General features: G+C 43.2%; 1 protein-coding gene across 2 annotated transcripts in view; it reads left to right on the top strand.

Moving 5' to 3' along the window:
• The window catches only part of rapgef2b (Rap guanine nucleotide exchange factor 2b), a 115,172-nt gene extending 93,914 nt beyond the window's left edge, over nucleotides 1-21,258 (top strand). Inside the window, exons 11-31 of one of the 2 annotated variants that reach the window (XM_008293334.1) lie at nucleotides 760-918; nucleotides 1,807-1,959; nucleotides 2,126-2,290; nucleotides 2,739-2,846; nucleotides 2,946-3,149; nucleotides 5,137-5,245; nucleotides 5,350-5,626; nucleotides 6,526-6,683; nucleotides 7,138-7,152; nucleotides 7,655-7,895; nucleotides 8,336-8,719; nucleotides 8,907-9,118; nucleotides 9,666-9,789; nucleotides 10,242-10,265; nucleotides 11,448-11,671; nucleotides 12,171-12,338; nucleotides 12,868-13,017; nucleotides 14,278-14,479; nucleotides 14,579-15,108; nucleotides 15,734-16,024; nucleotides 18,348-21,258. In XM_008293334.1, coding sequence (XP_008291556.1) covers nucleotides 760-918; nucleotides 1,807-1,959; nucleotides 2,126-2,290; nucleotides 2,739-2,846; nucleotides 2,946-3,149; nucleotides 5,137-5,245; nucleotides 5,350-5,626; nucleotides 6,526-6,683; nucleotides 7,138-7,152; nucleotides 7,655-7,895; nucleotides 8,336-8,719; nucleotides 8,907-9,118; nucleotides 9,666-9,789; nucleotides 10,242-10,265; nucleotides 11,448-11,671; nucleotides 12,171-12,338; nucleotides 12,868-13,017; nucleotides 14,278-14,479; nucleotides 14,579-15,108; nucleotides 15,734-16,024; nucleotides 18,348-18,373 — 3,924 coding nt within the window. In that variant the 3' untranslated portion in view covers nucleotides 18,374-21,258. Of the gene's footprint in view, nucleotides 1-759; nucleotides 919-1,806; nucleotides 1,960-2,125; nucleotides 2,291-2,738; nucleotides 2,847-2,945; nucleotides 3,150-5,136; nucleotides 5,246-5,349; nucleotides 5,627-6,525; nucleotides 6,684-7,137; nucleotides 7,153-7,654; nucleotides 7,896-8,335; nucleotides 8,720-8,906; nucleotides 9,119-9,665; nucleotides 9,790-10,241; nucleotides 10,266-11,447; nucleotides 11,672-12,170; nucleotides 12,339-12,867; nucleotides 13,018-14,277; nucleotides 14,480-14,578; nucleotides 15,109-15,733; nucleotides 16,150-18,347 lie in introns of both variants that reach the window. The other variant, XM_008293335.1, reaches the window with a different exon arrangement.
• The last annotated feature ends 3,438 nt before the right edge of the window (nucleotides 21,259-24,696 follow it).

Genomic DNA, 24,696 nt, shown 5'->3' with positions numbered 1-24,696 from the left:
TCTTTCTTCTTCCATTCGATGTTTTTTCTGCTCTATTAACCCTGAATGGCGGACATCCCTTATCGCTGGGTCTTCCTAGGATCCCTCAGGCAGCCGAGGGCGGCCTCACTTTCTTTTTCTCTCTCTGGTGAAGACACGACATGAAGTTTCAATGAAGACAGTTTAGTTATTTTTTGCTATAGTGCTCCCAAACAATAGAGAGCAGAAGTTGCCTTTAAGGCCTGGCCCCATTAGTTAATGTCTGGTCATAGAGGTTCACTGGGCATATTGTTGCTGTCGGGGTAAAAGATGGAAACCTCCAAAATGTCAGCTTTTCAGGAATTCGTGAAAGCATCCACATTTTTGCATAATCCTTCAAAAGAATATAATATTGTTTTTAATGTCAAACAGTCATGTATGACTTGCAACAAAGCTTTGAGTGTTTTCAAACTTCTTAAAGTCATGTTTTGCTGGGCAGCTCTAGCGGCGTCTTGCTATTGCTGTATCCCTCTGAGGAAAGTCAGAAACCATCTGTTAGTGCAGCAGTCTCCTTGTAGTTACTGCATATGGTTGTTTTTGATAAATAACTTTGACTCATTAAGGGACACCAGCTGTTGGGAATATTACTAGACTGAACTTAGTCTGATCTACAAAGTTATTACTGTTGTAGAATTTAGTTTTTCTTTCTCTCTTTTTTTTTTGTCCCAATTTCTTTCTTGTTTGTTTGTGTTTTCTCTCGTCTTCTCAAACATTTAACTGTATCACGTGTTGTCACTCCAGCTGGACTCGTGGTCGGTGATCCTGAACGGTTCGGTGGAGGTGACGTACCCTGACAGCCGGACGGAGATCCTGTGCATGGGGAACAGTTTTGGGGTGTCACCAACCATGGAGAAGGAATACATGAAAGGTGTCATGAAGACCAAGGTGGACGACTGCCAGGTAGGTTCCTCATTTTAAATGTTCCTGCACTGGGTTTAGGTCGACTTGTAACACACCGTTAGGTCCATTTAATCTGCATTCCAGTGTGAAAAACATGGCACGGGCTCTGCCATCTTGCGTTATTAAATCTCGCCGTGACCCACTTGTGCTGAAAGTGTGTGCAACCATGACACCAAAAGTTGCTTTGGGCGATAGCGTCCCGTTAAATGTGAGAAGTTTTGAAAGAGAATAGGGCAGCTCATGCAAAGAGCAGGATCACAGTATTTGCATCATGGGTTTAATGGGGGGTAAAGTGCTCAACAGTGAAAGAAAAGACACGGAAATGTTTTTAGTCTTCTCATCATCAGCAGAACTCATTAGTGGCTGGGAGGAGAAGATCTTTGCAGCTAATTAGTGAAAGCCCCCTTTTTGTAATTTATCAGTGCAGATAGGAGTTTAGTTGCTATGCAGGATCTCTTTCTAGTTTGCTGTTATCTGTAATGTCAGTTTCATGTTTGGCCTTCACTAACTGATCTGTAGTAAAGTTTTTCAGGAACAGAGATGTCATGCCTTGTTAAAAACACATGTAACCGTAATCATGTTTGATAAATATATATTTCCCAGTTTAAATTTAACATTTGAAATAACAGACATTAAACGTAAAGGCTTTCCGATTAAGAGACCAGATTAACATTGCACATTTACTTACCAAATTTAATATTCATGTTCAGACCCTTTGTTTCTGTTGAATATGTAATTTTACCTTTAATTAGCAATTTTAATTGAAGCATTACAGGTCAGGCCCAGTAATAATATGTACAATACAAAAGAGAGAGAATGCCAGCAGAGAGAAGAGAACATTAGACTGGATTAAATCTGTCCCTAATGCATGTCTCCCTGTTTTTCCAGTTTGTGTGTATAGCCCAGCAGGACTACTGCTGCATCCTCAACCAGGTAGAGAAGAACATGCAGAAGGTTGAAGAAGAAGGAGAGATCGTTATGGTGAAGGAACACCGTGAACTGGACCGCACCGGCACCAGGAAAGGACACATCGTCATCAAGGTGAGAAGTCAACATTAGTTCGATCCACATTTCATCACACCCTAAGTATTAAGTAGAAAGTCACAAATCTTTTACTTAACAAGTAAATAGAAACTTATTTGTTGATGATTAACATTTCCATGCTCGTCATTTTCTGAAGCAATAACGCTATCATCTCAAATGTCAGGGCACGCCGGAGCGTCTCACCATGCACCTCGTGGAGGAGCACTCAGTGGTGGACCCAACCTACATCGAGGACTTCCTGTTGACCTACAGGACCTTCCTCTCCAGCCCCATGGTCGTGGGCAAGAAGCTGCTGGAGTGGTTCCACGACCCCAGTCTCAGGGACAAGGTACGGGTACCCAGACTTTTGTATATGTTATCCTTAAAGCAGGCAAACTAAATAAACTTACACTCAGACTTAGTGTGGCCTTCTGAAGCCTCCCTGGTTTGCAGAATTCAGACAAGGTGGATTTAGGTGCATAAAATCCTGAGACAAACTTTGCTGAAGAAACAGTTTGGAAGTAAGTCAGATAGAGCATCTGATTTAATAAAATGAAGACTACATGCTGTAGTTAGACACAGCTGAAAGATTAAATAAGCTGGTAGTTGTATATATGATATCTGTTTTAAAACATAAACCTTTAAGATTTAGTGGATGTTAATTAACTAGATTTCCCATGAACCTTTAGATGTTTTGTGGTCAGGATATAAAATGCAATGTGTATCACCTGGCTGCAGTTACTCAAGCAGTAAACTGTGCAGTACGTTGACCCGTGTTGATCATGTGACTCCTCCAGGTTACACGGGTAGTCTTGCTGTGGGTAAACAATCACTTCAATGACTTCGAGGGCGACCCCGCCATGACTCACTTTTTGGAAGAGTTTGAAAACAATCTGGAGAAAGAAGTGAGTGTAACGTCTAAACAGAGATTCTAGATATCCAAACTAAAATGTCAGATTCATGTATTTGATTCCTCATATCTGTTTTTTTTTTTCTCTCCCTAGAAAATGTGTGGGCACCTCAGACTGTTAAACATAGCATGTGCTGCTAAAGCCAAGCCGCGGCTGGTGACACTGACCAAGCCGTCCAGGGACTCTCCACTGGCATTCAGCCTTCTCGGAGGTCAGGAGAAAGGTTTCCGTATCTTCATTGATGCCGTGGATCCAGGGAGCAAGGCGGCAGAAGTCGGCCTTAAACGTGGAGATCAGGTAAGACCGTCCTCCTGACCATCTTTGCTGTAGTCGGACATCCGTCATCTTGCTACAGTCCCGATAAAGACGTTGGTGAAACAGCGCGTAGATGTTTGGTGTCTTGCCCAAATATATTTCTTCAATCTTCCGTAACAATTTTTCTCTCTATCATCATCCGCTGTAAATTTCGAATGTGATTTATCCGAGTAATGCAATTTCGTTTTGGAATTCATTTAGCCTCCAAGCAGTCTCAAAAAAAGCACTTGATTTTCTGTAGACTGCCACTCTGCAGAGAAATCACTCCAGTCACACAGATGAACAGTTCAATTGATGTATTTTTTTTTCCTGTTCAAGTTAATTTTTTTGTTGGGAAATTGGTTTTACATTTTTCTCTAACTGGCATTAAAAGGGTTCCTTTGAAAAGCCGTAAATTGAACTTGCCAGTAGCTGTGGGCACCCTGTGTTGGCTTTCTCCTCACAACTTGACTTCTCAACCGTTTTCACACTCTGCAGTCCTCGGGGGCTTTAAGTAAAGTCCCTTAATCCTTGAAACCATCTTGAGAGTGTCTGGATGTGAGTTAAGCCCTCTTGACTCCAAACATCCCCTGCAGCTGTTTCCCCAAAAGGAAGCAGGGAAGCTGACATCCTTGGAAGCTTTCACTCTCCCACACCCTTCACACCTTTCTTTTTTTTCTTTTTTTTTAACTGCTCACTTAGTTTGTCATCAGGTCATTAGCTGAAGTTTGTCAGAGATGAACTCCTAGCAACATTTCACTCACCACTACTGATCCCAAACCAGACATTTGGCCTTGTATGTCAGCGTTTACTGGCCTCATGACAACAGAGGATGGCCTGTATGTGCATTGTGGCTAAAGGTGACTTCCTCTTCCACTGAAAAGGAAATGACAGCTTAGTGGACAGATTGTGTTTAAATGCAAATATCCGGCACATCCGGAACTTTCAAGCTGTAGAGATAAAGACAAGGCAGTTTGAGATTTCACATAGTCCATGCTCATGTCATAATCTCGTGTTGGACTAAATGTCATGATGTGTAAAATTCTCAAGATTGGGAGTTTGTTGCTTCTTTGTTTACTGGGTAAAATATATAGCATGTGGATTAGCACCTCGAACATTTTTCTCAGTTTCAAGGTTTACCATTTATCTGCACGCATGCAGTATATCATGACCTGCACTTGGACATGACAGGATGACCAGAGAAGGAAGTCATTGGCTACTTCCAATAGTGCAGTTTACTGGTGGGGTTTACTTGCTTACCAGCGTATAGATTCTTAACCCATTGAACCCAAGATTCCACCTGCGGCTTTGAAATGTATGTTACCTTAAGAAAAATGAAAAATAAAAACAAAGCACCACAATGACAATCAGAACCAGAAAGTGAAAAACAACAGAATCTCTGGATGATAAACTTTCCCACAGTCCATGAACCAATCACGTGTGACATGCGGTTCCTTCAGGAAATAGAAGAAACATACTTTCCTCTGCATGCCTCATTCTGTAATTCACTAACAAGTAACTGATGGCACCAGATGCTGTGAAACAACAAAAAATTCTACGTTCCTTGGCACAACTGAAACCAACAGCCAAGTTACAAAAAAATTCTGAGCTGTGCACGACTTCATACTGCAATGAAGAATAAGTCCACAGTGAGTGAAAATGTGACGGGAGCAAAACATCTCCAGAAACCGCTTAGGCTGTAAAGGGTTCATCTACATGCATAATTATGCATCAGCTGCCTATTTAGACATAATATACTTCTTATGAAGATGAGTTGGCAGTAAAATCACATCAGTATTTTTGCACCAATAAGACGAAAGACAAGGTCAAAACATGGTCTTATGTATGTGGGTTAGAAGCCAGCAGTCTTAGCCATTAATTATCATCAATTCTGTTGCTTTTGCAAAGTCTTTTAGTCACATATCAACACATCATGCAGACTGTTGGGTAAAGCACAGCTGTTTGATTTATCTTTTTTTTCATTTTGCAGATCTTGGAGGTCAATGGGCAGAACTTTGAGAATGTCCAGCTCAGCAAAGCCAACGAGATTCTGAAGAACAACACTCACTTGTCCATAACTGTGAAGACAAACCTTTTAGGTAAGGATTCTGGCTGCAGTCGGCCTCGCGAACCGGTACTTGGACAGTGTTTTCATTTATGCTAATAACGTGGCTCATTCTTGTGCTTTCTTTTTCCCGTCCAGTGTTTAAAGAGCTGCTAACAAGGCCAGAACACGACCACGACTTGGATGGTGAGGAGGAACACGACAGGAAGAACGGGGCACCTCACCTGCCGAAGATCGGGGACATCAAGAAGGCCAGCCGCTACTCTATCCCCGACCTGGCGGTGGACGTGGAGCAGGTGATGGGCCTGGAGAAGGTCAGCAAGAAAGCCAAGACCAACACGGTGGGAGGGCGCAACAAGCTGAAGAAGATCTTCGACAAGACGCTCACCAGCATCCTGCCCCCTAAACCTTACAAGTAATAAGACACGGCTTTATCAATGACCAAAAAAACAAATCATCAGCAGCAGTCAGGGCTTAATGATTTAAAGCTGCATGAGTTAGCCTTCAGTGTTGACAGTTGTGAGTTACATTAAGAGATAATAGTTGGAATTTTAATATTCCGGTATCTTGTTAGATGGTGTCAGTACACTGCACACAGCTTGTTTATTCACAGAACTAGCACATCTGTATATCAAAAGAAAGCGAATGAAGTAAAAGTTAGATTTTTCCTGTGCTGTGAGCAGAAAGGATGTTTTTTCCTTCTGTCTGAGTCATTTTCTCAGCTTTTCCCAACTTGCAAGACCTCTTGTGTTTTTTTTTTTTTTTTTTTTGTTTTGTTTTTTACCATGACATTATGATACGCTGCTCTGATTGGTTCATGTCAAATGCACATCATCTCTGAGCTGAAACAGAGAGAGATCTTGATATATCTCATTCTGCTATCACTTGATGTTTTACACACCTCACTGATCAAATGCGTAGCCTCTACAGTGTGATGCAGCATCACAGCTCATTCTCCCTGAACTTATTAAGCTTTATTATATATTTTGCACATACATGATGTTAGTGGAGACAGGGCAGCGTACCTCTACTTTGATATTCTGCTGGAAAATCTAGAAATAAGGAGGGGAGAAAATGTATTTTCTAGACGTTTCATTCAGTTTGTTATCCTAATGAGCGGGGGTCGTATTTCTGTCGACCAACCCAAATATGAGCCTGTGATAGCCCCAGTCAGCCAGTGCTGTGGTATATTTTATGTGGACTATATTGTACAAATTGGACAGCTTTTAACTCCTGCCAACACAAACATCGCCCTCTGCCTGTTGTTTATAGAACTGCTGCCTCACCCCCCTCCTCTTCCTCTTGTTTCCATAGTGACGTTTGCGTGGGCCAATCGCAAGACGACAGCATCGTGGGGATGAAGCAGTCGAAACAGATCCCACCAGCTCTGCCAGTCAGTGGAAATCTCTCGTCGTCGAACCCAGACCTTCTGCAGTCTCACCACCGCATCCTCGACTTCAACAACCAGCCTGGTGGGTGTTTCACATCTGTGTGGACATGATGTGAGACTGAGAAGTTTGTGGCACCAGTGTATTCTTAAGATATATGACATTAGTTTTGGGATAATACAATGAGATCAAGGTACTTTGTGATGATGCAATTTTGTAAATCCAAGACATTTTGGTTCTCTCCACAAGATACGGTCTTGACCTTACAGTGTAAGTGCCCTGAGATGACTTATGTTGTGAATTGGCGCTGTATAAAAACATTTAATTGAGCAGTAACATTGGCTGCAATGGCCAAATATCTCTGTTTTCACTAGTTCCAGAGATATAAAGGGAATAGCTACCTAAACAGACACAATCTGTGACAGCTGACATATTTCTTTTCATATCTGTACTATCCAATAAAAAACAAATAGATATAGAAACATGGTGGTCTCTATATTTCATTAACTCCTGTCTAAAATTGTTTGTGTCCCTCCAGTCCCAGTCACACTGAGTGAGTATCTTCTCTCCTCGTGATCCTGCTTCTCCTAGCACAGCCATCTCTTTGTCAATGCTGTCAGCCTCTGTGCCAGACTTACAGGCATTCATCAGCTGCTGTGCTGTAGTGGGCAGACGTAACATAAACTCAATTAATCCGCATTCACGCTTGTGAAAGCTAATCGAGTAAAACTAACAGCGTTGCACTGACCGCTGACCTTTAAATGTTCTGTAAGCACATGGGTGTTTTCACGGAGATTTATGAGATCTGTTGGGATGTGTTTCTGATCAAACTAATGAAAGATGGGAAATGAGGCTTTTGGGTGACATCACAAAGATGCTGGTGTGCTTTTTTTTTACTTGAAGGAGGTGCTGGGAAATGTTGAATGGCTGTCACTAAACCTCAAAATACATTTAAAAAAAATCCCTGCTTCTTCTTTTCTTGTTGATTGATTATGAGATTCAGACTAGCTGATTCTTAAGCAATTATCCTCATTCTCACTAATTGTCCTCCACAGATATGTCAGACCAGGTATTACGAGTCTTCAAGGCGGACCAGCAGTCCCGGTACATCATGATCGGGAAGGACACGACGGCTAAGGAGGTGGTGGCCCAGGCCATCAGGGAGTTTGCCCTGACCGCTGCACCAGAGGCGTATTCGCTGTGTGAGGTGTCTGTCACTCCAGAGGGCGTCATCAAGCAGAGGCGGTTACCTGATCAGCTTTCTAAACTAGCTGACAGGATTCAGCTGAGCGGCAGGTAATGACGATTCTGCTGTATCACAGAAAAGAATAAAGGAACGAGGGAATTAGTCTCATTTGGTTTTTCTTTTTCCTTACATGGATATTGTTGATGTTCTAACATCATTTTTGTTGCTATTATAGCCACTTTAAATACCACATCTTAACCTCAAGAAACCACTCTGGTTAAATACAGAGCAGATAATAATAAATTAGGTTGAAATCATTAACTTTAGTTGACACAGTAATCATATTTTCTACAGGAAACCAGGTTGATGGCATAAAATTTAGTATTTTTAAAGCCTGCACTGAAAAATTCAATGCTATTTGATCTGAACTCGTGTCAAACGTTGCAGTAAAGTCTCAGAATAGAGAAACTGAAACCAGCAAGTGTTCAGTCTGTCATCAAAATAGTTCATTTACTCAAAAAATAAATGAAAAACCCTGCTCTGTCCTTAGATACTACCTAAAGAGCAACATGGAGACGGAGACGTTATGTTCAGACGAGGACGCCCAGGACCTCCTTCGAGAAGGCCAGATCTCTTTGTTACAGCTCAGCACGGTGGAAGTGGCCACTCAGCTCTCCATGCGAGCGTTTGAACTTTTCTGTGCCATCGAGCCCACCGAATACATCGATGACCTGTTCAAGCTGCGCTCCAAGACCGGCTCTGCCAGCCTGAAGCGCTTCGAGGAGGCCATCAACCATGAGACCTTCTGGGTGGCCACGGAGGTGACGCGGGAGCCCAACCAGCTCAAACGCATGAAGACCGTCAAGCACTTCATCAAGATCGCCCTGCACTGTCGGGAGTGCAAGAACTTCAACTCCATGTTCGCCATCATCAGGTGAGACAGGGAATCATAAATGTGTATAGAATTACACTTTATATTTGACCTCTGTTGTGATTTAGGTTTTTTTTACTTGAACTTTGTAATGTCGTATGTTTTATATTTCAACCCAAGTCCCTGAAGTGCTGCAAGTTATTAATCACAGCGGTATGTAGTCTCATGGTAACTGTGGTTCTCTGTACAGCGGTCTCAACCTGGCTCCAGTCTCCAGACTGAGGGGAACATGGGAGAAGCTACCCAGCAAGTACGAGAAGCTGTTCGGGGACCTGCAGGACCTCTTCGACCCCTCCAGAAATATGGCCAAGTACAGGAATGTCCTCAACAATCAGAACCTCCAGCCACCAATCATCCCCCTGTTCCCTGTCATCAAAAAGGACCTCACCTTCCTACATGAAGGTAGACGACTTGACATTTGTATATGAAGACATTCACAGCAAGTCGCAACTAAACCTAATGGATGTATTCAGCAAATGAAATGAGTTTGTTGGTGGTTGGAGACAGGCAGTGTTATTCACTGTACAGTATGGCGACAGTGCTCACACAAAGATAAGCACATATTCCTTTATTTTATGCATGCTTAGGTTATATTATTTCATTGAGTAAACACTGGTGTAGACCCTACATAATATATATAAAATGCAGATTCTGAACTCCAAAATACAACCGTGTCAAACCATCAAAATACATTTACAGTAACAAACAGTTAAAATAATAGAAAATGTTGTTTCAGCCAATGTTAGGATGTGGCTGTTTCACCCGTTTGCTTTAGTTGTAACATAGTTTTGTAGCTGCCAGGTTGTTGTTTTCTTGGAAATTACATATTACATGCCTTTTTTTTTTTTTTTTTTTTAAAATATTGGGAAAAACATTTAAAAAAAAAAAAAAAAAAGCAGTACATAATTGTTGAGCTTCGGATCACCATTATTTCTTGTGTATTTTTCAGGCAATGACTCCAAAGTGGACGGCCTGGTGAACTTTGAGAAGCTGAGGATGATTGCCAAAGAAATTCGCCATGTTGGCCGCATGGCGTCCGTCAACATGGACCCAGCGCTTATGTTCCGAACCAGGTCAGGATACGTTAGGAACAAAGCCACGCTTCACATTAATAACGATCCTTCACCCTCCCTGTAGGACCAGTCAGCGCTCCACTGACTAACCAGCTCTGTGGGGTTAGCAGGTTCACATAGATTCAGTAACATTTCTGCATCACGCTTTTTGTTTCAAGCAGCTGCTCCCTTTGGCAACTGTTTGCTCCAGCAACTGTTTGCCTATACACATTGTTGGCATAAGATGTGCTCAGTGCTTCTGTGAAAGTGTGTCTTTGTCTAATGATGTCTCTTCTTAGTGGAGTATTTGATTTCCTTTCTGCTGACTTTCACGTGGGTCTTTGGTGAAATTGCTTCTCTTTGGTGATCTCGGTGTTCTTTCCTGTCCTAAGTTTTGTCTCCTCTCTTTCTCTCTTGACTCATCAACCCTTCGCCCCCCACGTGCTTCTCTGTTCTTGGCACCTACCCTCTAGGAAGAAGAAATGGAGAAGTTTAGGGTAAGTTTGGTGACCCTACAACCTTTGCCCTCCCTGCACCATGGCCCCTCTTTCTGCCAATTTGTGTGCTTCCTTTTCTTCTTTTCCGAAACCTTGTTTCCATTAACCGGTTTGAGTTGAATCCTCCCTCTAACACTGCCTGACACTAACCTAAGGGTAATCAATAAAACAAAGGTCACCTGTGCTAACTCTAGGCTAAAATGTACTGAACAGGAAAACATCACTGCTGTGCTTCCAATGTGAATTAGAGAATTTGTGTCTGCACATAGAGAATAAACGAGTGAATCCAGCCTTACATTAGCAGAAGTGACCTTTTGTGACATGCTGTGTTACAATAAAATGCATGCAGCTTGAGTTTCAGAGTTGTACCTGCCTTTGAGGTTTCAAATGCATATCAAACCTCCAAACAGCCAGAGATTCTGGATATAAAGTATCATGCTTTACATTCTTGTGGTCGAATGGCGTATCATTATGCACACCCAACATTTAATGGAAAACATACAGAAGCACGTCACATTTACTCAACAGAAAAGGAAACGTTTCCACTTCCGCACCTGCAATTAAAAGATGTAGCATCTTGTAATTACAGGATCCATAAAATAAGACCTCAATCTCTAAAATATGAGCTGCTTATTTGTAATTACAAGATATTGAAGCTGTAATTACTTGAAAAATGTTTCTATGAAATGTGATTAAAAAATTCTTTTCACGGACGAGAACAAGTGTGACTTCTCATTGAGCAACACTGGGGGCGACTGTCAGGGTGCTGTTTGGCTCAGACCATGAGAGAAAAGAAAAAAAAAACAGCGTTTACTACGACTACTACGAGCTCTGACTCAAGCCACAGAAATGTAAACTATGACTGTGCTACACTAGTCCCTGTTTCTACTCCCCTGTTGTTTGACTACAGCCACCATCCCTCAGCCCCCCTCTGCTGTCTGGAATGTCTGGAATGTTTTGGAGTGGGATAAATATCTAGAGCTGCTCTCTGCATGTCTGACTTTGACTACTACGCTCCATATGTAGCCCCTTAGTAGTAAATACACATTCTTACTCTAACATTGGCGCATTTACACACACGTTTTATTGAAACATGACATTAATGAGTCTTTCCCTGCCCTCTTCTATTTGTGTGTGTGTCTTTGTTTTTGTTTGCAAATCTCCCCCTACGTGTGCGCCCAGGTCTCTAAGTCAGGGTAGTGCCAACGCGGCCGTGCTTGACGTCACCCAGACAGGTGGGCACAAGAAGCGGGTGCGACGCAGCTCCTTCCTGAACGCCAAAAAGCTTTACGAGGACGCCCAGATGGCCAGGAAGGTCAAACAGTACCTGTCCAACCTCAGCCTGGAGACGAACGAGGAGAGCCTGCAGACGCTGTCGCTGCAGTGCGAACCCTCCATCAGCACATGTGAGTTCCTACCAGCCACATGCGTCAACAAGATGTAGTCGGTTATTTTAACAGGAAATGAGAATTTGATGTAGAAGATGAACCTATTATTTCATGTGTCCCACTGCAGAAGCATCCTTTTGCGAAACATTCAGAAGATTAGGCACTGAGGTCTTTATGTTGATTATGAGCATATTTCTCCAGAGACGCGTTCCCAGGATTCACAGCCCAGAGGCAGATGCTTAAAGACTCATTGGCAGGGAACAAAAATGACTGAGCTGTCGGGCCCGTTTCCCATTGTTAATGCCAAACCTCACTGGCTGTTAATGCACTGGGGAGTGGTGGTCAAAGGGATTGTGTATGGCTAGCAAAACTCACAGCAGCCCTGATGCTTGTTTTCTTGAACTCCACAGCCAGTTCCTGCCTTCTCACAAGTCCTTGTCGATTCAGATTTCTCATTAAAGACTAAAATGCGGCTTTATATCGAAAATTTACTCACTTTTTTCCCCCCACTACTCAGTGCCCAAGAATGCAGGTGGCAAACGACCAGACACTTCTCCAGTTGTGCCCAGAGCTGCCAGTCAACAAAGGGGCCAGTTGGCCAAAGGAAACCAGGCCCTCCAGGTCCCCGCCGTGGCGCTCTACCCATCCCGAAAGAAAGTGCCAGTCAAGGATCTACCGCCTTTTGGTAAGATTAAGATTAAGTATAATGTAGGTAGCCTAATAATTTTAATACTCTCAGGTTCATGGTATTTAAAAGGTTAGATTTCAGAAAAGGAACAAATTTTCTCCTCACTGAGAGGTTTTAGTATTGAGTCTATTTAATGAAGCACAATGCAGATGAACATTCTTTTAGCTGATTAAGGCTATGGTGATTCACAGCTGCCCTTACCCTAAAAATGGTGGTTTAGAATTGTCCCTGCATGTATATATTGATATTATTAAGGTTTAAGAGAAAAAGAGCTGGTATAAATCCCCTCTTCTCTTGTCTTTCTGCCACCACTGCCTTATTTTTTTCTCCCTCATCCTGTTATTTGCAGACAATAGCAGAGCTGGTTTCTTTGTGACAGTGCTGCCACCTACAGGCTGTCTGGCAACAAGAAAAAAAAAAAAAGAAAGAAAAAATCCCAGACAATGCAGTTTAGCATCCCAACACCCTGGGGGAATGGCAGTGTTCCTCATGTTAATTCTGCTCATCTTCTTGCAAATGTCCACAGGCACCAGTTCCCCCCAGTCCCTGAAGAAGATCCTGTCTTTGTCAGAAGAGGGGAGCGAAAGGCACCGGAGGCAGCCAGAGGACACTGTGTCCAACGCCTCCTCCCAGCTCTCCTCCCCTCCCACCTCCCCCCAGAGCTCGCCCAAGAAGGGTAAGCCAATAATCCTCCCTCCCTCTCCTCTCTTTGACACCAGTCTCCAGGCTGCTTCTTGCTGTCATTGTGGGCCACAAATGCCACCTGGTGGCAGCCACATGCACTGCAATATGTCTTTCATTTCATTTAAGTGTGTGTTAAGACACCTTGTATTGTTTCAGACTTAGTCCAAACCCAAGTAGGTTTTAGTTAATTTTGTTACCAAGGAAATGTTAACAGATTAAAGAGTGAAAGAAAACGTTCCAAACTAAAAATGTTTACTCAATAAGCAATAGGCTGAAGTAAAGATTTCTCTAAAAGAAGCTTCATGATTCTTAGATTTTACTACCATGAGTTACAGAGGAGACCACCTGCCTCTAGTGTGAAGTGTTGGTGTTGCTTACAGGCCACAGATCCGGGCCTTGTGTTCCACTAGTACAGAACTGGTACTAGCTGGTCCGGAGTCAGCTGCTTTACACATGAATTTATACGTCTGGCTTTGACTGTAGATGCTGTTGGATGGGATAGGCTGCCTGTAGCTCACAGGACTTTTTAAAGACTTCGGGACTGAGGAGGTTATAAATTGTCTGTCAGTGTTTTTTTTTTTTTTTTTCAGTTCTGAATGTTGAGCAAAAATTCTGAAACTGTTTCTGTCTGGAAGCTGCACACCTAAAGGGCCCTGCGGGTTGATGCTTCATCCTTTTTACTGTTATATCACCCAGTAGACTCTATTTCTGACATTTACAGCAGTTGGCACTCAAACCCACCTCCTCTGACTTCTGCTTTCTCCACATATCTGTCGTAAAGGCTTCCCTTAAAGTTTAATTTCAATATTCAGAGGAGGTTATTGGGTTTATTTATGCTGATAGGTGCAAAATATGAGCACTGCACCATGAAAACTATAGCTCAGCAGTGGTAAAAGCCTTAATGACTGTTGCCTATAACTAGAAAATATGTCCTTACACTATCAATCAGCACCAGTGATTTATCTGTAGTGTCACAGACTTTATTGTGCAACTCCCAATTCCCTTATGCTATCAAAACTTTTCCACACTCTTCAGCATTGTGTTGAAACCCAGAATGTCTTCATAAACTGCTGTTTCAGTCAGAATCCAATGCACCCCACCCCAGAGATCTAACACAATTTGACTGATTTGTAATCTAGTCATTCAAGTTCACTTTCCACAACTAGGACTGAGGCTACATGCTAAGTTAAACATTCTTTCACTCCACTCGCAGTCCCAACAATAATGTTCCACCTTTTCCTGTCTCCATCAGGTTACAACAGGATGGGAGACGCCTACTCAGATTCTGGTCACAGTGAGATCTCCTCTCGATCCAGTCTTGTCAGTAACTCCTCTTTCGACATGGCCCAGGAGGAGAGGAGACTCCGTCACTCTGGAGGAGTCGGAGAATCTCACATTGGAGGACCACGGCTGGAACGAAGAGCCACCACCGACCCCGACCAGTACAGCCTGGGGTAGGAACACATGGAGCTCAGTTAGAAAATCTTTGTTTAGTCTGAAAAGAGGTGAAGTCACTTTCTTGTTTTCTTTTTCCCTTTATTATCACATCATAGGTCATATTCGTCAATGCAGGACTGTCGGGGTATTTACGCTGGCTGCCCTACAGTACTCTCCTCACCCAGTTCAGAGGAACTGACTCAGGATCAGGGCGATCGCGTTTCCCTCGATGCTGCAGACAGCGGCCGCGGCTCCTGGACTTCCTGCTCCTCTGGCTCTCATGACAACATCCAGACCATGCAGCAGGGGCGGAGCTGGGAGACTCTGGCCTTTGGTGGAGGTGGCGGTGGAGGCGGGATTGGAGGGCTCCCTCCGGGCGGACCGGAGGCCTTATTAGGGGGTCCTGCAGCGCTGTGGGCAGCACAGGCCAGGGGGAGCTGGGCATCTGCCAGCTCCTCCTCATCCTCAGCAGCGTACTGGGGGGAGGACTCCGAGGGAGACACCGGCACCATCAAGAGGAGAGGAGGAAAGGACGTCAACGCCGACCCAGAAACAAGTAGCATCACATCCACCGGATCAGAGGAGGCAAAGCAGCTCGGCCGACCGTCTCCATCACCCATCACTGCTGGGGGTAAAGGCCTCATTTGTGAGTGAACGCTGTTCACAGTCCTGTTCATTTATTTACTGTTTGGTCACGTTTTTATAGAATATTTATGTATTATTATTATTATACCTGTTTAGAAAAACAGACTGAAGACCAGCAGGAAAAAAAAAACAAGTGTAAAACTGAAGGATAAGAATGACAGGTTTTTACACGGATTGTGCTGACTAAAAGAACATATGTGTTCATTAGTAAGCATCAGAGCAGTCGTCATGCTAAGTGCCAGTTTTTACACTGTGCTGACTACAACGTTTGGGCAGATATGAGGGTGGCATTGCTCTTCTCATGTAACTGTTGGCAAGAAAGCAAATAAGCATATTTACAAAAATCTCAATTCTTTTAAAACTGCTGAAATTCATGCTTGAGATAAAATATTATATCTTCAAGTAGTTTTATGCATTATAAAGCAGTATGGGTTTAAGAAGAGGACCGTGTAATGACAACATTATATATGGAGGTTAAGCTGGAAACCTTTGTTGTCTGTCATGTCTGCTCTCTATGGTCATTCTCTGTCATCTCTCCACTATCAACATCAAAAATTCTCCAAGAGCTTTATCTCCAGCAGTCGATAAGTGCCTTTATCATGTTCCTGTCTTTTGTGTCCCTTCAGCTCGGAAAGAGAGCCGTTACCGTGAGCCTCCCCCGACTCCCCCCGGCTACACTGCCCTGACCATCTCTGACCTTGCTGAAGGACAGCACCCAGCGCCGTCTGTTCCCACGTCCACAGCGACCCACTCGGGCCGCCGGCCACCAGACTACACCACGGCCCTGCAGCGCTCACGCATGGTCACCCAGTCGCCCGACTCCCATCAGGCCCACCAGGGGGCCAAACAGCGGGCGGGCGGCCTCCACCGCACTCGCTCACCAGCCGAGGAGCAAGAGCCTGAGGAGGAAGAGGAGGGTGAGTCCTTGTCTTCCAAACTAGTCGCTCTGAGGAAGCCAGTGGCTCAGCATACACCTGAGACTCCCAGACCATGAGAGTGTGTGTACGGGGGTAAACAGGCAGGGCCCCTCTCCCCAAGGCAGGTAAAAACTAATTTATCAGGTTGCCCCCCCACCCCCCCTCCACTCCAGTGAACCTGCATGTGAACGGGAACACACAGCACTAGTTGGATCGGTCCCACTCCAAATGACAAATGTCAGCCGAAATTCTGTACGATCTGGGAATTGTTTATTTGGAGTGGGACCCTCACCTTTAACCCACAATATGTCATCATGCATGAGTCATACCAGTCGGATTAGAAACTCACTACTTCTCTGCCACCACACATTCTGCTCTTCTCTCTCACTTTCTCACACACTGTGTCAAACAGCATCCATCAGCAGACACGGTGTCGTTAGGATCCTCTCACCCATGCAATCCAACTCAATGCCTGAAAACATGCACCTCCATCCTCCTGCACAGCACGCACCTGACTCGCCTGCACTCACTCTGGATGAATTTTGTATCATTGTAGTCGTTTAGCACTGAACAGAAAGCCTGAAATGTGGATCCATGTGTAAAATATTATGCAGTACATGAATAGAATAAGGTGAGGCTGATATGTGAGCTTGTAAATTCATGTTTCAAAATATGTTCCTGTTTAGCTGTTTGTTTGCACATTATTAACACCACAGTACAAGAGCTGGCTTAAATGTTTCTGCTGCCCTGTGACAGATGTTACAAAGTAAAAAAAGTGCACACAGCTCAGTAAAACTATTTTTAAAAAGCCTTGAGAACATTATTCCACCTACCAGGCTGCCATTGTTCTTTATTCATGTCACGCTAAAACAAATGACTTCAAACTTGATGGAAGTCAGTAAATAATCTCAGTGAAAAAGAAACACAAACTTGAACTGGATACAAATATTAGTTTAGCTATTTCTTGCATAAAAACTGTAGCGTCTCTGAATCTCAAATTGTCTTTAAATTCCTGTATTTACTGATATATTTGGTATAAAGTTAATATCAGTGATGCATTTTAGTTGTTACTCAGTCATGAGCAGAAGGCAACACACCCACCACATGCTCCGTCTCCTTTGTGGTGCAGGGAATCCCCAGACATCCAATTTATTGATGGAAAGTCAATTGCCGCCATCTGCATTGATTTATCAACAAATTTCGGTCCCAAGGACGTTTCTCAAGATGTATCAATCATGACGTGACACAGCGCTGTTTAAATACAGCCCACAATACCGCTCATAGTTTCGTGATAGACCACAGCTGTGTTGGAGGTTCGTCCCACATGCTAGAGATTCCCTTCAGACACCTTCAGTAGTCTTGACCGCCCGCCAGCGCTTTATATACATACTACAAGATGTACACAAAATCTGGAAATGAATCAGTTTTTAGAACTCAATGAGGTATTCAACTTGCAGATTTGTAGTATGTATATCTACGGCTGTGTGGTTCGGTGGTATATAATGGTGTTCTGGTCTGTATCCAACAACTGTGTCATTTAATGACTGATATGATTTGAGGCAGGTCCTTGTACGAGAACGTTTAAAATGAATAAATACATAAATGATAGGTGTGTGGGGGATTTTTTAGTGAGTTACTTTCTTTGTCTAGAAAACAATTTTTTTCGTATTTGGAACTGAGTAGGTGAAAGAGATAAGAGGGGAGGGGATGGAGGAAGAAGGAGACAAGGAAACAAGAGAAACTAAAAGTTAACACACCAGACATGGGTAGAGTGTGACATGGAGGAGGACAGTCATTAAACAGAATACATCTGTTACCTGAATGAGCTGCACTGTGTTCGCGTCGCATCAAAATGTCAGCAGATAACCTCAAAACTACACTGCAGATGATGCTGCATAAGACGCTCCAGCACGCCTCCACTGGTCACCGAGTGCTGGCATATCGAACAGAGTTTAAATCAGCCTCTGCTCACCAAGGATTGGCATGCATCAGTAACCTTCCTTGAAGAAGACTGAAGATGACAACGTGTCATTTGTCACTGTCAAGGCTTAAATTGCTCTCAGCTAAGTTGATTGGAAGGCAGGAAATCAGATAGAAAAGTGATGGTATGCCTCAACAAAATAGCCCGCATTAAAGTAATTCAAAGTTTTACGACTTCGAATATAAAAAGATGCGTGTCTTTACGACCTAAAAGAAGTTTTCTTTCTGATCACACATCGCTGCAGCTGCTCGCATTAAGTCCAGAGCCTTATCAGCAGTTCAGAATAAAACTCCCACATTCACTGTGACCTCTGACTGTCTCTGTCCCCCTTTCTCTCCACAGAAGATGAACAGGTGTCAGCGGTCTGAGGGACAACAGTGGACGTCTTTTTGCAGTAACTTGAAGTCCCCCTGGTTCGGGGTGGGCAGGATTAAAGAGACAGACCAATAGACTCATCATCCGTTACGTACGTGCCTGCCTCCTCCACTTGGCTCTCCCTCCCAATCAGTGGATTCCTCTGCTCATCTCCCTCCCCTGCCTTAAAGCATCATGAGGGGTTGAATGACCCTGCATGCAAAAAATACTGTGAAGAAGAGACGGAGAGAAGGTCAAAGACAATGACAAAATGCCTGGCACTTTGGAGAAAGACAAAAAAAAAAAAAAAAAAAAAAAAGGACTACAGGAACCTAACTGGCGCCGGGAGGGTCGACCCGGCCGCATCCACACAAAACCACATAGATGTCGCTGTTAGAAACGGGACCGGCTCCTTGAGACTGCCCCCCCTCCTCCTCCTCCTCCTCCTCCCCGACTCCGGTGACAAAACCCCACCTGTTAACACAACAGCATCATGACGTGTTGAGCTTCATCTGCACTTTCTCATTTTCTACTTTCTAAGAAAACAAGAACAAATAAAATGAAAAAAAAACAAACAAACAACAACAAAACAGACTATTGTTGAAGACGGAGAGAAACGCTAGTTGACTTGACTCTTGATTTTCAACTTCCCACTAGGTTTCTTTCCTCGTTTTGTTTTCTTTTTGACTGATTGCACTCTTGGGGGCCGAAAAGAGAAACCAAGTCAGCCCATCATTTCTCTCCCTGGACTGAAACAACTCATCTGTTGTCGAGTGTTTGAGCTCTGAATCCAGTATTATCTCAAGTTCACATGTGAAAGCTTATCACTTGTTGGTTTGAATCAAAAGAAGCTAGGAGGAGGGCTCGGTCGAGAGAACCAACATGCACAGTGTACTGACATGCCTACACACACACACACACACACACACACACACAAAAAATACATTTTATGTACCAGTGCATAAACAAAAACACAGTTGAATTCTAAAACTAGCACTTTCAGCACAATCCTAGATGTTACCAGACATTTGGCCTGGATACCAGGGTATGAGTGAACCATATCTTTACCGTCGCCCCACCTCAGAGCGTGTCAGAGATCTCAGTCTTTTCATCATCTTGTTGCTTTCTGTTACACTGAGATCGTACCGTTTTGATGCTGACCTGCAGGTGATATCAAAAAGCACAGAGGTGATCGACCACCCGCCGAGAATCATGTGAGACTCCCATCATGTTGTGCATCGAGCTAAATAAAGCTGTAAATCGATGAATCATAGTACAAACTGTGGGCAGCGAGCGAGCTCTCACTGACATGAGTAAAGTCCCCTCTCGCTCCTGAAGGAATCACAGACCAGCAGGGGTGGGAAACATCAGCAGATCTCAGAAGCTGCCAACGTGTTCATTTCGAGTGTACCTCTATCAGTCTACCTAAACGATCTTGTACAGAGTCTTATAATACACATACTCCCCTTGAAAATGAAAGTATCCACTAATTCCAATTTGGCTTTTTTTCCCCCCTCCAACCCGAACATACGCCACATCTCGTGAATGTCCAAAGCGCCTTATGATGCCATGATTGCATACATTTCTTTACATCGTTGTTCCCAATGAGAATCCCCTTGTTTCAAGAGCAAGTCTTGAATCAAGCAATAGTGGAGTGAAATGCCTTATTCAAGATACTTCCCCTGACTTTTTGTTAAGACTCGGTACAAGATGAAGTCAAGCGTTTTCTTTGGGTTTGTGTGTGGCTTCAGACGGTATCACCAGACTTGGACTGCGGCCATTCTCATATATTGCAGTGCAGTAGATCTTTTTGTCTACACGCAGGGCGACCTCCCTCTGCTGTCGTGCTACTAGATTCATTCTCAGAAACTCTCCTCGCCTGTTACAGACATCAGCTCAGTGGATGCTGTATTTATATCGCTAACGGCTGCATCCACCATATCCCGCCATCAGTGGAAGTGACTGAAGATATTTTTTTCTTAGACTCCGGTGGGGAAGTTGACATGAAGTTTTTTTTTTTTTTTTTCAAGGCTGCCAATCAGAACGATTATAAATCCAATTGTCAAAAAAAAAAAAAACAAGTAACTTTTTTTGGTTTGTTTTCTTCTATCACTGAGGCGCACTGATCACATTGATCAGTCTTGGAAACTACAGACTGAGGAAAAAGATGAATGAGTGCAGTGTTTTCCACTGTGTTCTGTGACTACACACTAATAATTTCAAAGGTTTCTTTTGTTATTGTAATTTTTTGTAATGGCTGCAGATAGATTGTTAATAATTTGTTTGTAATACAGTGGTGACATGCATCATTCACTTTCATTCAACTCTGAAGATAATGTGCATATTAGCGGGCCGAGTCCTATTTCGAAAAACAAAAAGTTGCACAAAAATGTACAAGCGTAAAGATAAGTGTAGTAGGTAGAACTGCTACTCCGTTTGATGTGTGATGTCAGTGAGAAATGTACATTTAGCTGGTGATGACCTTCTTTTCTTCATTCTTTCTTGTACTACTTTGACCTGTATGTCTTTTAAAAAGACAATTGGTGGAGTATGTATCAGTTGTTTTTGTATTTTTAATACAATAATTGTAAATATTGGTTATATTTTTGTTCAAATGTACTATGTTTATGCCTCAACATCCAGTTTATATGAAGCTGGGAATCAATAAATACTGCATAAAGAATCAACACCTAGGTTTAAATGCACTTATTCATTTCTTCTGCATTTTGATGTTCTTTTTTTTTTTTGTTTCCAAGGTCATTTTTCTTTCCGAGGTTTTTCCCCTGATGCCGTCTAGTGTTTGCACAAGTCATGGAAGCAACTTGAAAAGTGTAACGCTCATACTTTTCTATCTGACCGCAGTGTGTCAGAATTAATAAAAAAGAGATATTGAAGTCTCCCCTTGCTTTTATTTACTTGTTTGTTATTGTCTTGTTATCTTGAGCCGAGTGAATGGCGCAAGTCTCAGCTCTCTCTTTTTTTTTTTTACTATTCTAATTTATTTCATTTCTCACTCGCTTCTTTCATTAGCCGTTTCATTTTCTAATAATAAAATCCAACAATTCCAACCCACGTCTCCATAATAAGAACAATAACACGATGCCAAACTTATTACCTCTGGCCACTGTTTTGGAAATACCTGCTGCTTTTGTTTATTTCTTCTGCAAGCAATGCATTTAGTTCATGTCTTCTTTTTCAGCATTAATGTGGAGACTGACTTCTATTTTTATTGATTCTAGGAAGATTCAGACGATGAGTTACTGTAGTTCAAAATCACAGTCACCTGCAGCAGCATTATCACAACAGGCAGCTTGACATACAACTATGTTTTTTAAAAGAAGAAAAAGATTTAGTATTTTAAGATCTTTACATGCGTTTTTTAAGAGACCTGCAGTGTGTTTGAAAGGTATTATCTATGTTTACCACCAGAGGGCACTGTTCCTTTAATAATTAAGCTCTGGACCAGACAATCTGTTAGTTACAACGTTCGCTGTGATTGATCATAGATCAAAGAAATCATCACTACAGACCTTGTTTTAATGAGAAAAAAGAAAAGGCTCATTACCAACCCACTCTATCTGCAAGATAAACAACTCTGTTAACGTTATCACGTCGGCCGCTGTCAGAACGCCTGAGCTTGTTGTTTATCAGAGTGCGGGTTCAGATGGGGAGATGCCCTGAGCTCGTACAGTTTGACATTCTGACTGTAGCTTTGTTACGCTAGTAAACACCACATCACACCTCGACATTTCCAGTCCTCATGAATAATGCAAGCTAGATGGTCCTGCTTTCCACTATCACAGAGCCGAGGGCCCCAATTTGTCACACTCTCCAAAAAAAAAACCCCTGATACACATCCCCACCAAGAAAAACGAGGAGCTGCCTGCACACACACACACAGAATCACAAACTTTCAGCCTAGTAAATAAAGGTAAAAATACCTGTTTCACTGCTCCAGTTCTGTGTCTATTCTCAGTCTTGCATACAGAGAAAGAAACAGGGACATGCACTGTACTTTTGCCAAATGGCTATTATTTTAAGCTCCCAGTTTGGGTTTGGAAGGCAGAAACCCTCTCTGCTTTAGAAATTAGGCCTAAAACTTTTGATAAAGCTGAAAGTTAGAGCTGGCTCCGGTGCTCAGCTATCCTTTAGATCTGCTGCTGTGGGCTTCGACAGGCCGTGATGCACATCTCTCCTGCCTTTCCCTCTCCACATCTTAATACACCACCACTGCATGTTATGAACTTTGTGTGTTCTTTCTCCTGTGGTTTGATTTCTGTCCTCCTTGCAGATCTCTGGTCCAGAGCCTCACCAACCTGCCTGTTCTCAGTCTGTTGCCCGGTGCTATATCACCCTGACTGGTCAAGGCAGATGGCCACCATCCCTGAGCCTGGTTCTGCCATAAGTTTCTTCCTGTTTAAAGGACGTTTTATCACTCCCTAGCTCAAAGGGAATTGTTGGGTTTCTCTCTCTAATGTTATATATTATCTATAAAGTGTCCTAAGATGACTTATGTTGGTGCTAGATAGATACAATTAACTTAAATATAATTAATTGGGGGCTGCAAGGTGGCTCAGTGGTTAGCACAGTCACCTCGCAGCAAGAAGATCCCCGGTTTGTGTCCCGATTAGGACACCCAGGATCTTTCTGCGTGGAGTTTGCATGTTCTCGCCGTGCAGTGTGGGTTCTCACCTGTCCCCTGCCTTCACTCTGAGTCAGCTATGATAGACTCCAGCCCCCCCGTGACTCTGGTGAAGATTAAGCGGTGTATAGACAATGGATGGATGGATAATTAATTGGTTCTTGTGAAAAATACAGACAGAGCTACAGAGACGGGGATGTTGTCCGTAGTATTTTACTTTGTTTATCCTTGGCCAGTGCTCTCCTTTCCACAAAGATTCCATCCATCCACTATCTATACACCGCTTAATCCTCAATAGGGTCGTAGGGGGGCTGGAGTCTATCCCAGCTGACTCAGGGTGAAGGCAGGGGACACCCTGGACAGGTCACCAGTCTATCACAGGGCTACACTTAGAGACAGACAACCAAGCACACTCACATTCACACCTATGGACAATTTAGAATCACCAATTAACCTCAACATGTTTTTGGACTGTGTGGGAGGAAGCCGGAGAATCCGGAGAGAACCCACGCTGCACGGGGAGAACATGCAAACTCCACGCAGAAAGATCCCGGGTGTCCTCACCGGGACGCAAACCGGTGACATTCTTGCTGCGAGGCAACGATGCTAACCACCGATCCACCTTGCAGCCCCCCTTCCACAAAGATGTGAGGGTAAATTTTGTCATTTCCCCAAGTCCACAAGAGTTCTCATCCATGGCATCCACATACTGCCCAAAATCTGTGTCCACACAAACTATGTTACAAGGACAGTCGTGTGCATTCTAGTCAGTAGTGTGTATAGAACATGTACATGACTTCTGCGCACATATGGAACTGACTCATCCCAACGGACTCCTGCACACTAGAAAAGCATATAATCTCAGCCAACAGCTACATGTACATGCAGTAGTCTGTGTGTACATCCACATGAGAGTGTAATCGAAGCGTTAGAGGGTTTAGAAAACAACTGAGGCAGCATTGAACACATGGGACTAAATAAATTTAGTGGTTTCATTAGCTCCTATGTTTTGCTAATTCACGTTATCTCTCGTGTTACAGAAACCCCAAGTTACAGAAATGTTGCTGCTTCCCAGCTGTTATTAGGCAGTTTACAGTCTGGACTTCTGAGTGCTCACATCTAAATCAGTGCAGCTGCAGGCTTTGTCCAAACTTATTTGATTTACTTGTGCTAGAAACTTGATAATGATTGACTGCACAGCGTTTATTTATCATTATTCATGAAGTGTGGCAAGAAAGTGACGACCGAAAGTAAAAAAGTGACATTAAAATACCTCTGTATGTATATAAATATATATGTTTTCTAATTTCCCCTCAAAACAAACAGAGGTACAGCCCGAACGCTGACAAATCATGTTTTCATTGTGATAAAGTGTCTGAAGAAAAAAAAAACACAAAATTCTCACTGCAGTTGCCTGCATTAGAAAGATAACTGTGACTGACACGAGAATGGATGTGGAACCGCAACAACAAAAAAAGACCCCAAGCACTGCTGCTGCATGAAATTACGGAGGAAACACTGCTGTAATCTGTGTCCGACAGTAAAACCACCCCCTGAATGCAGTTACAGCCGATGTGTTTACTACTCACTTGGCCCTGGAAGTGTGCTGTGCCCTCTGAGGCACCAGGGGGCACTCTTCGCTATGAAATGACGCCAGATGGACCTGTCCACTCTTTCCCTGGGCAATGGGCCTTA

The sequence above is a fragment of the Stegastes partitus genome, unplaced genomic scaffold (genome assembly GCF_000690725.1).
Source record: "Stegastes partitus isolate 25-593 unplaced genomic scaffold, Stegastes_partitus-1.0.2 Scaffold875, whole genome shotgun sequence".
Lineage (NCBI taxonomy): Eukaryota > Metazoa > Chordata > Actinopteri > Pomacentridae > Stegastes > Stegastes partitus.
This window is presented reverse-complemented; position numbering and strand designations above follow the sequence as displayed.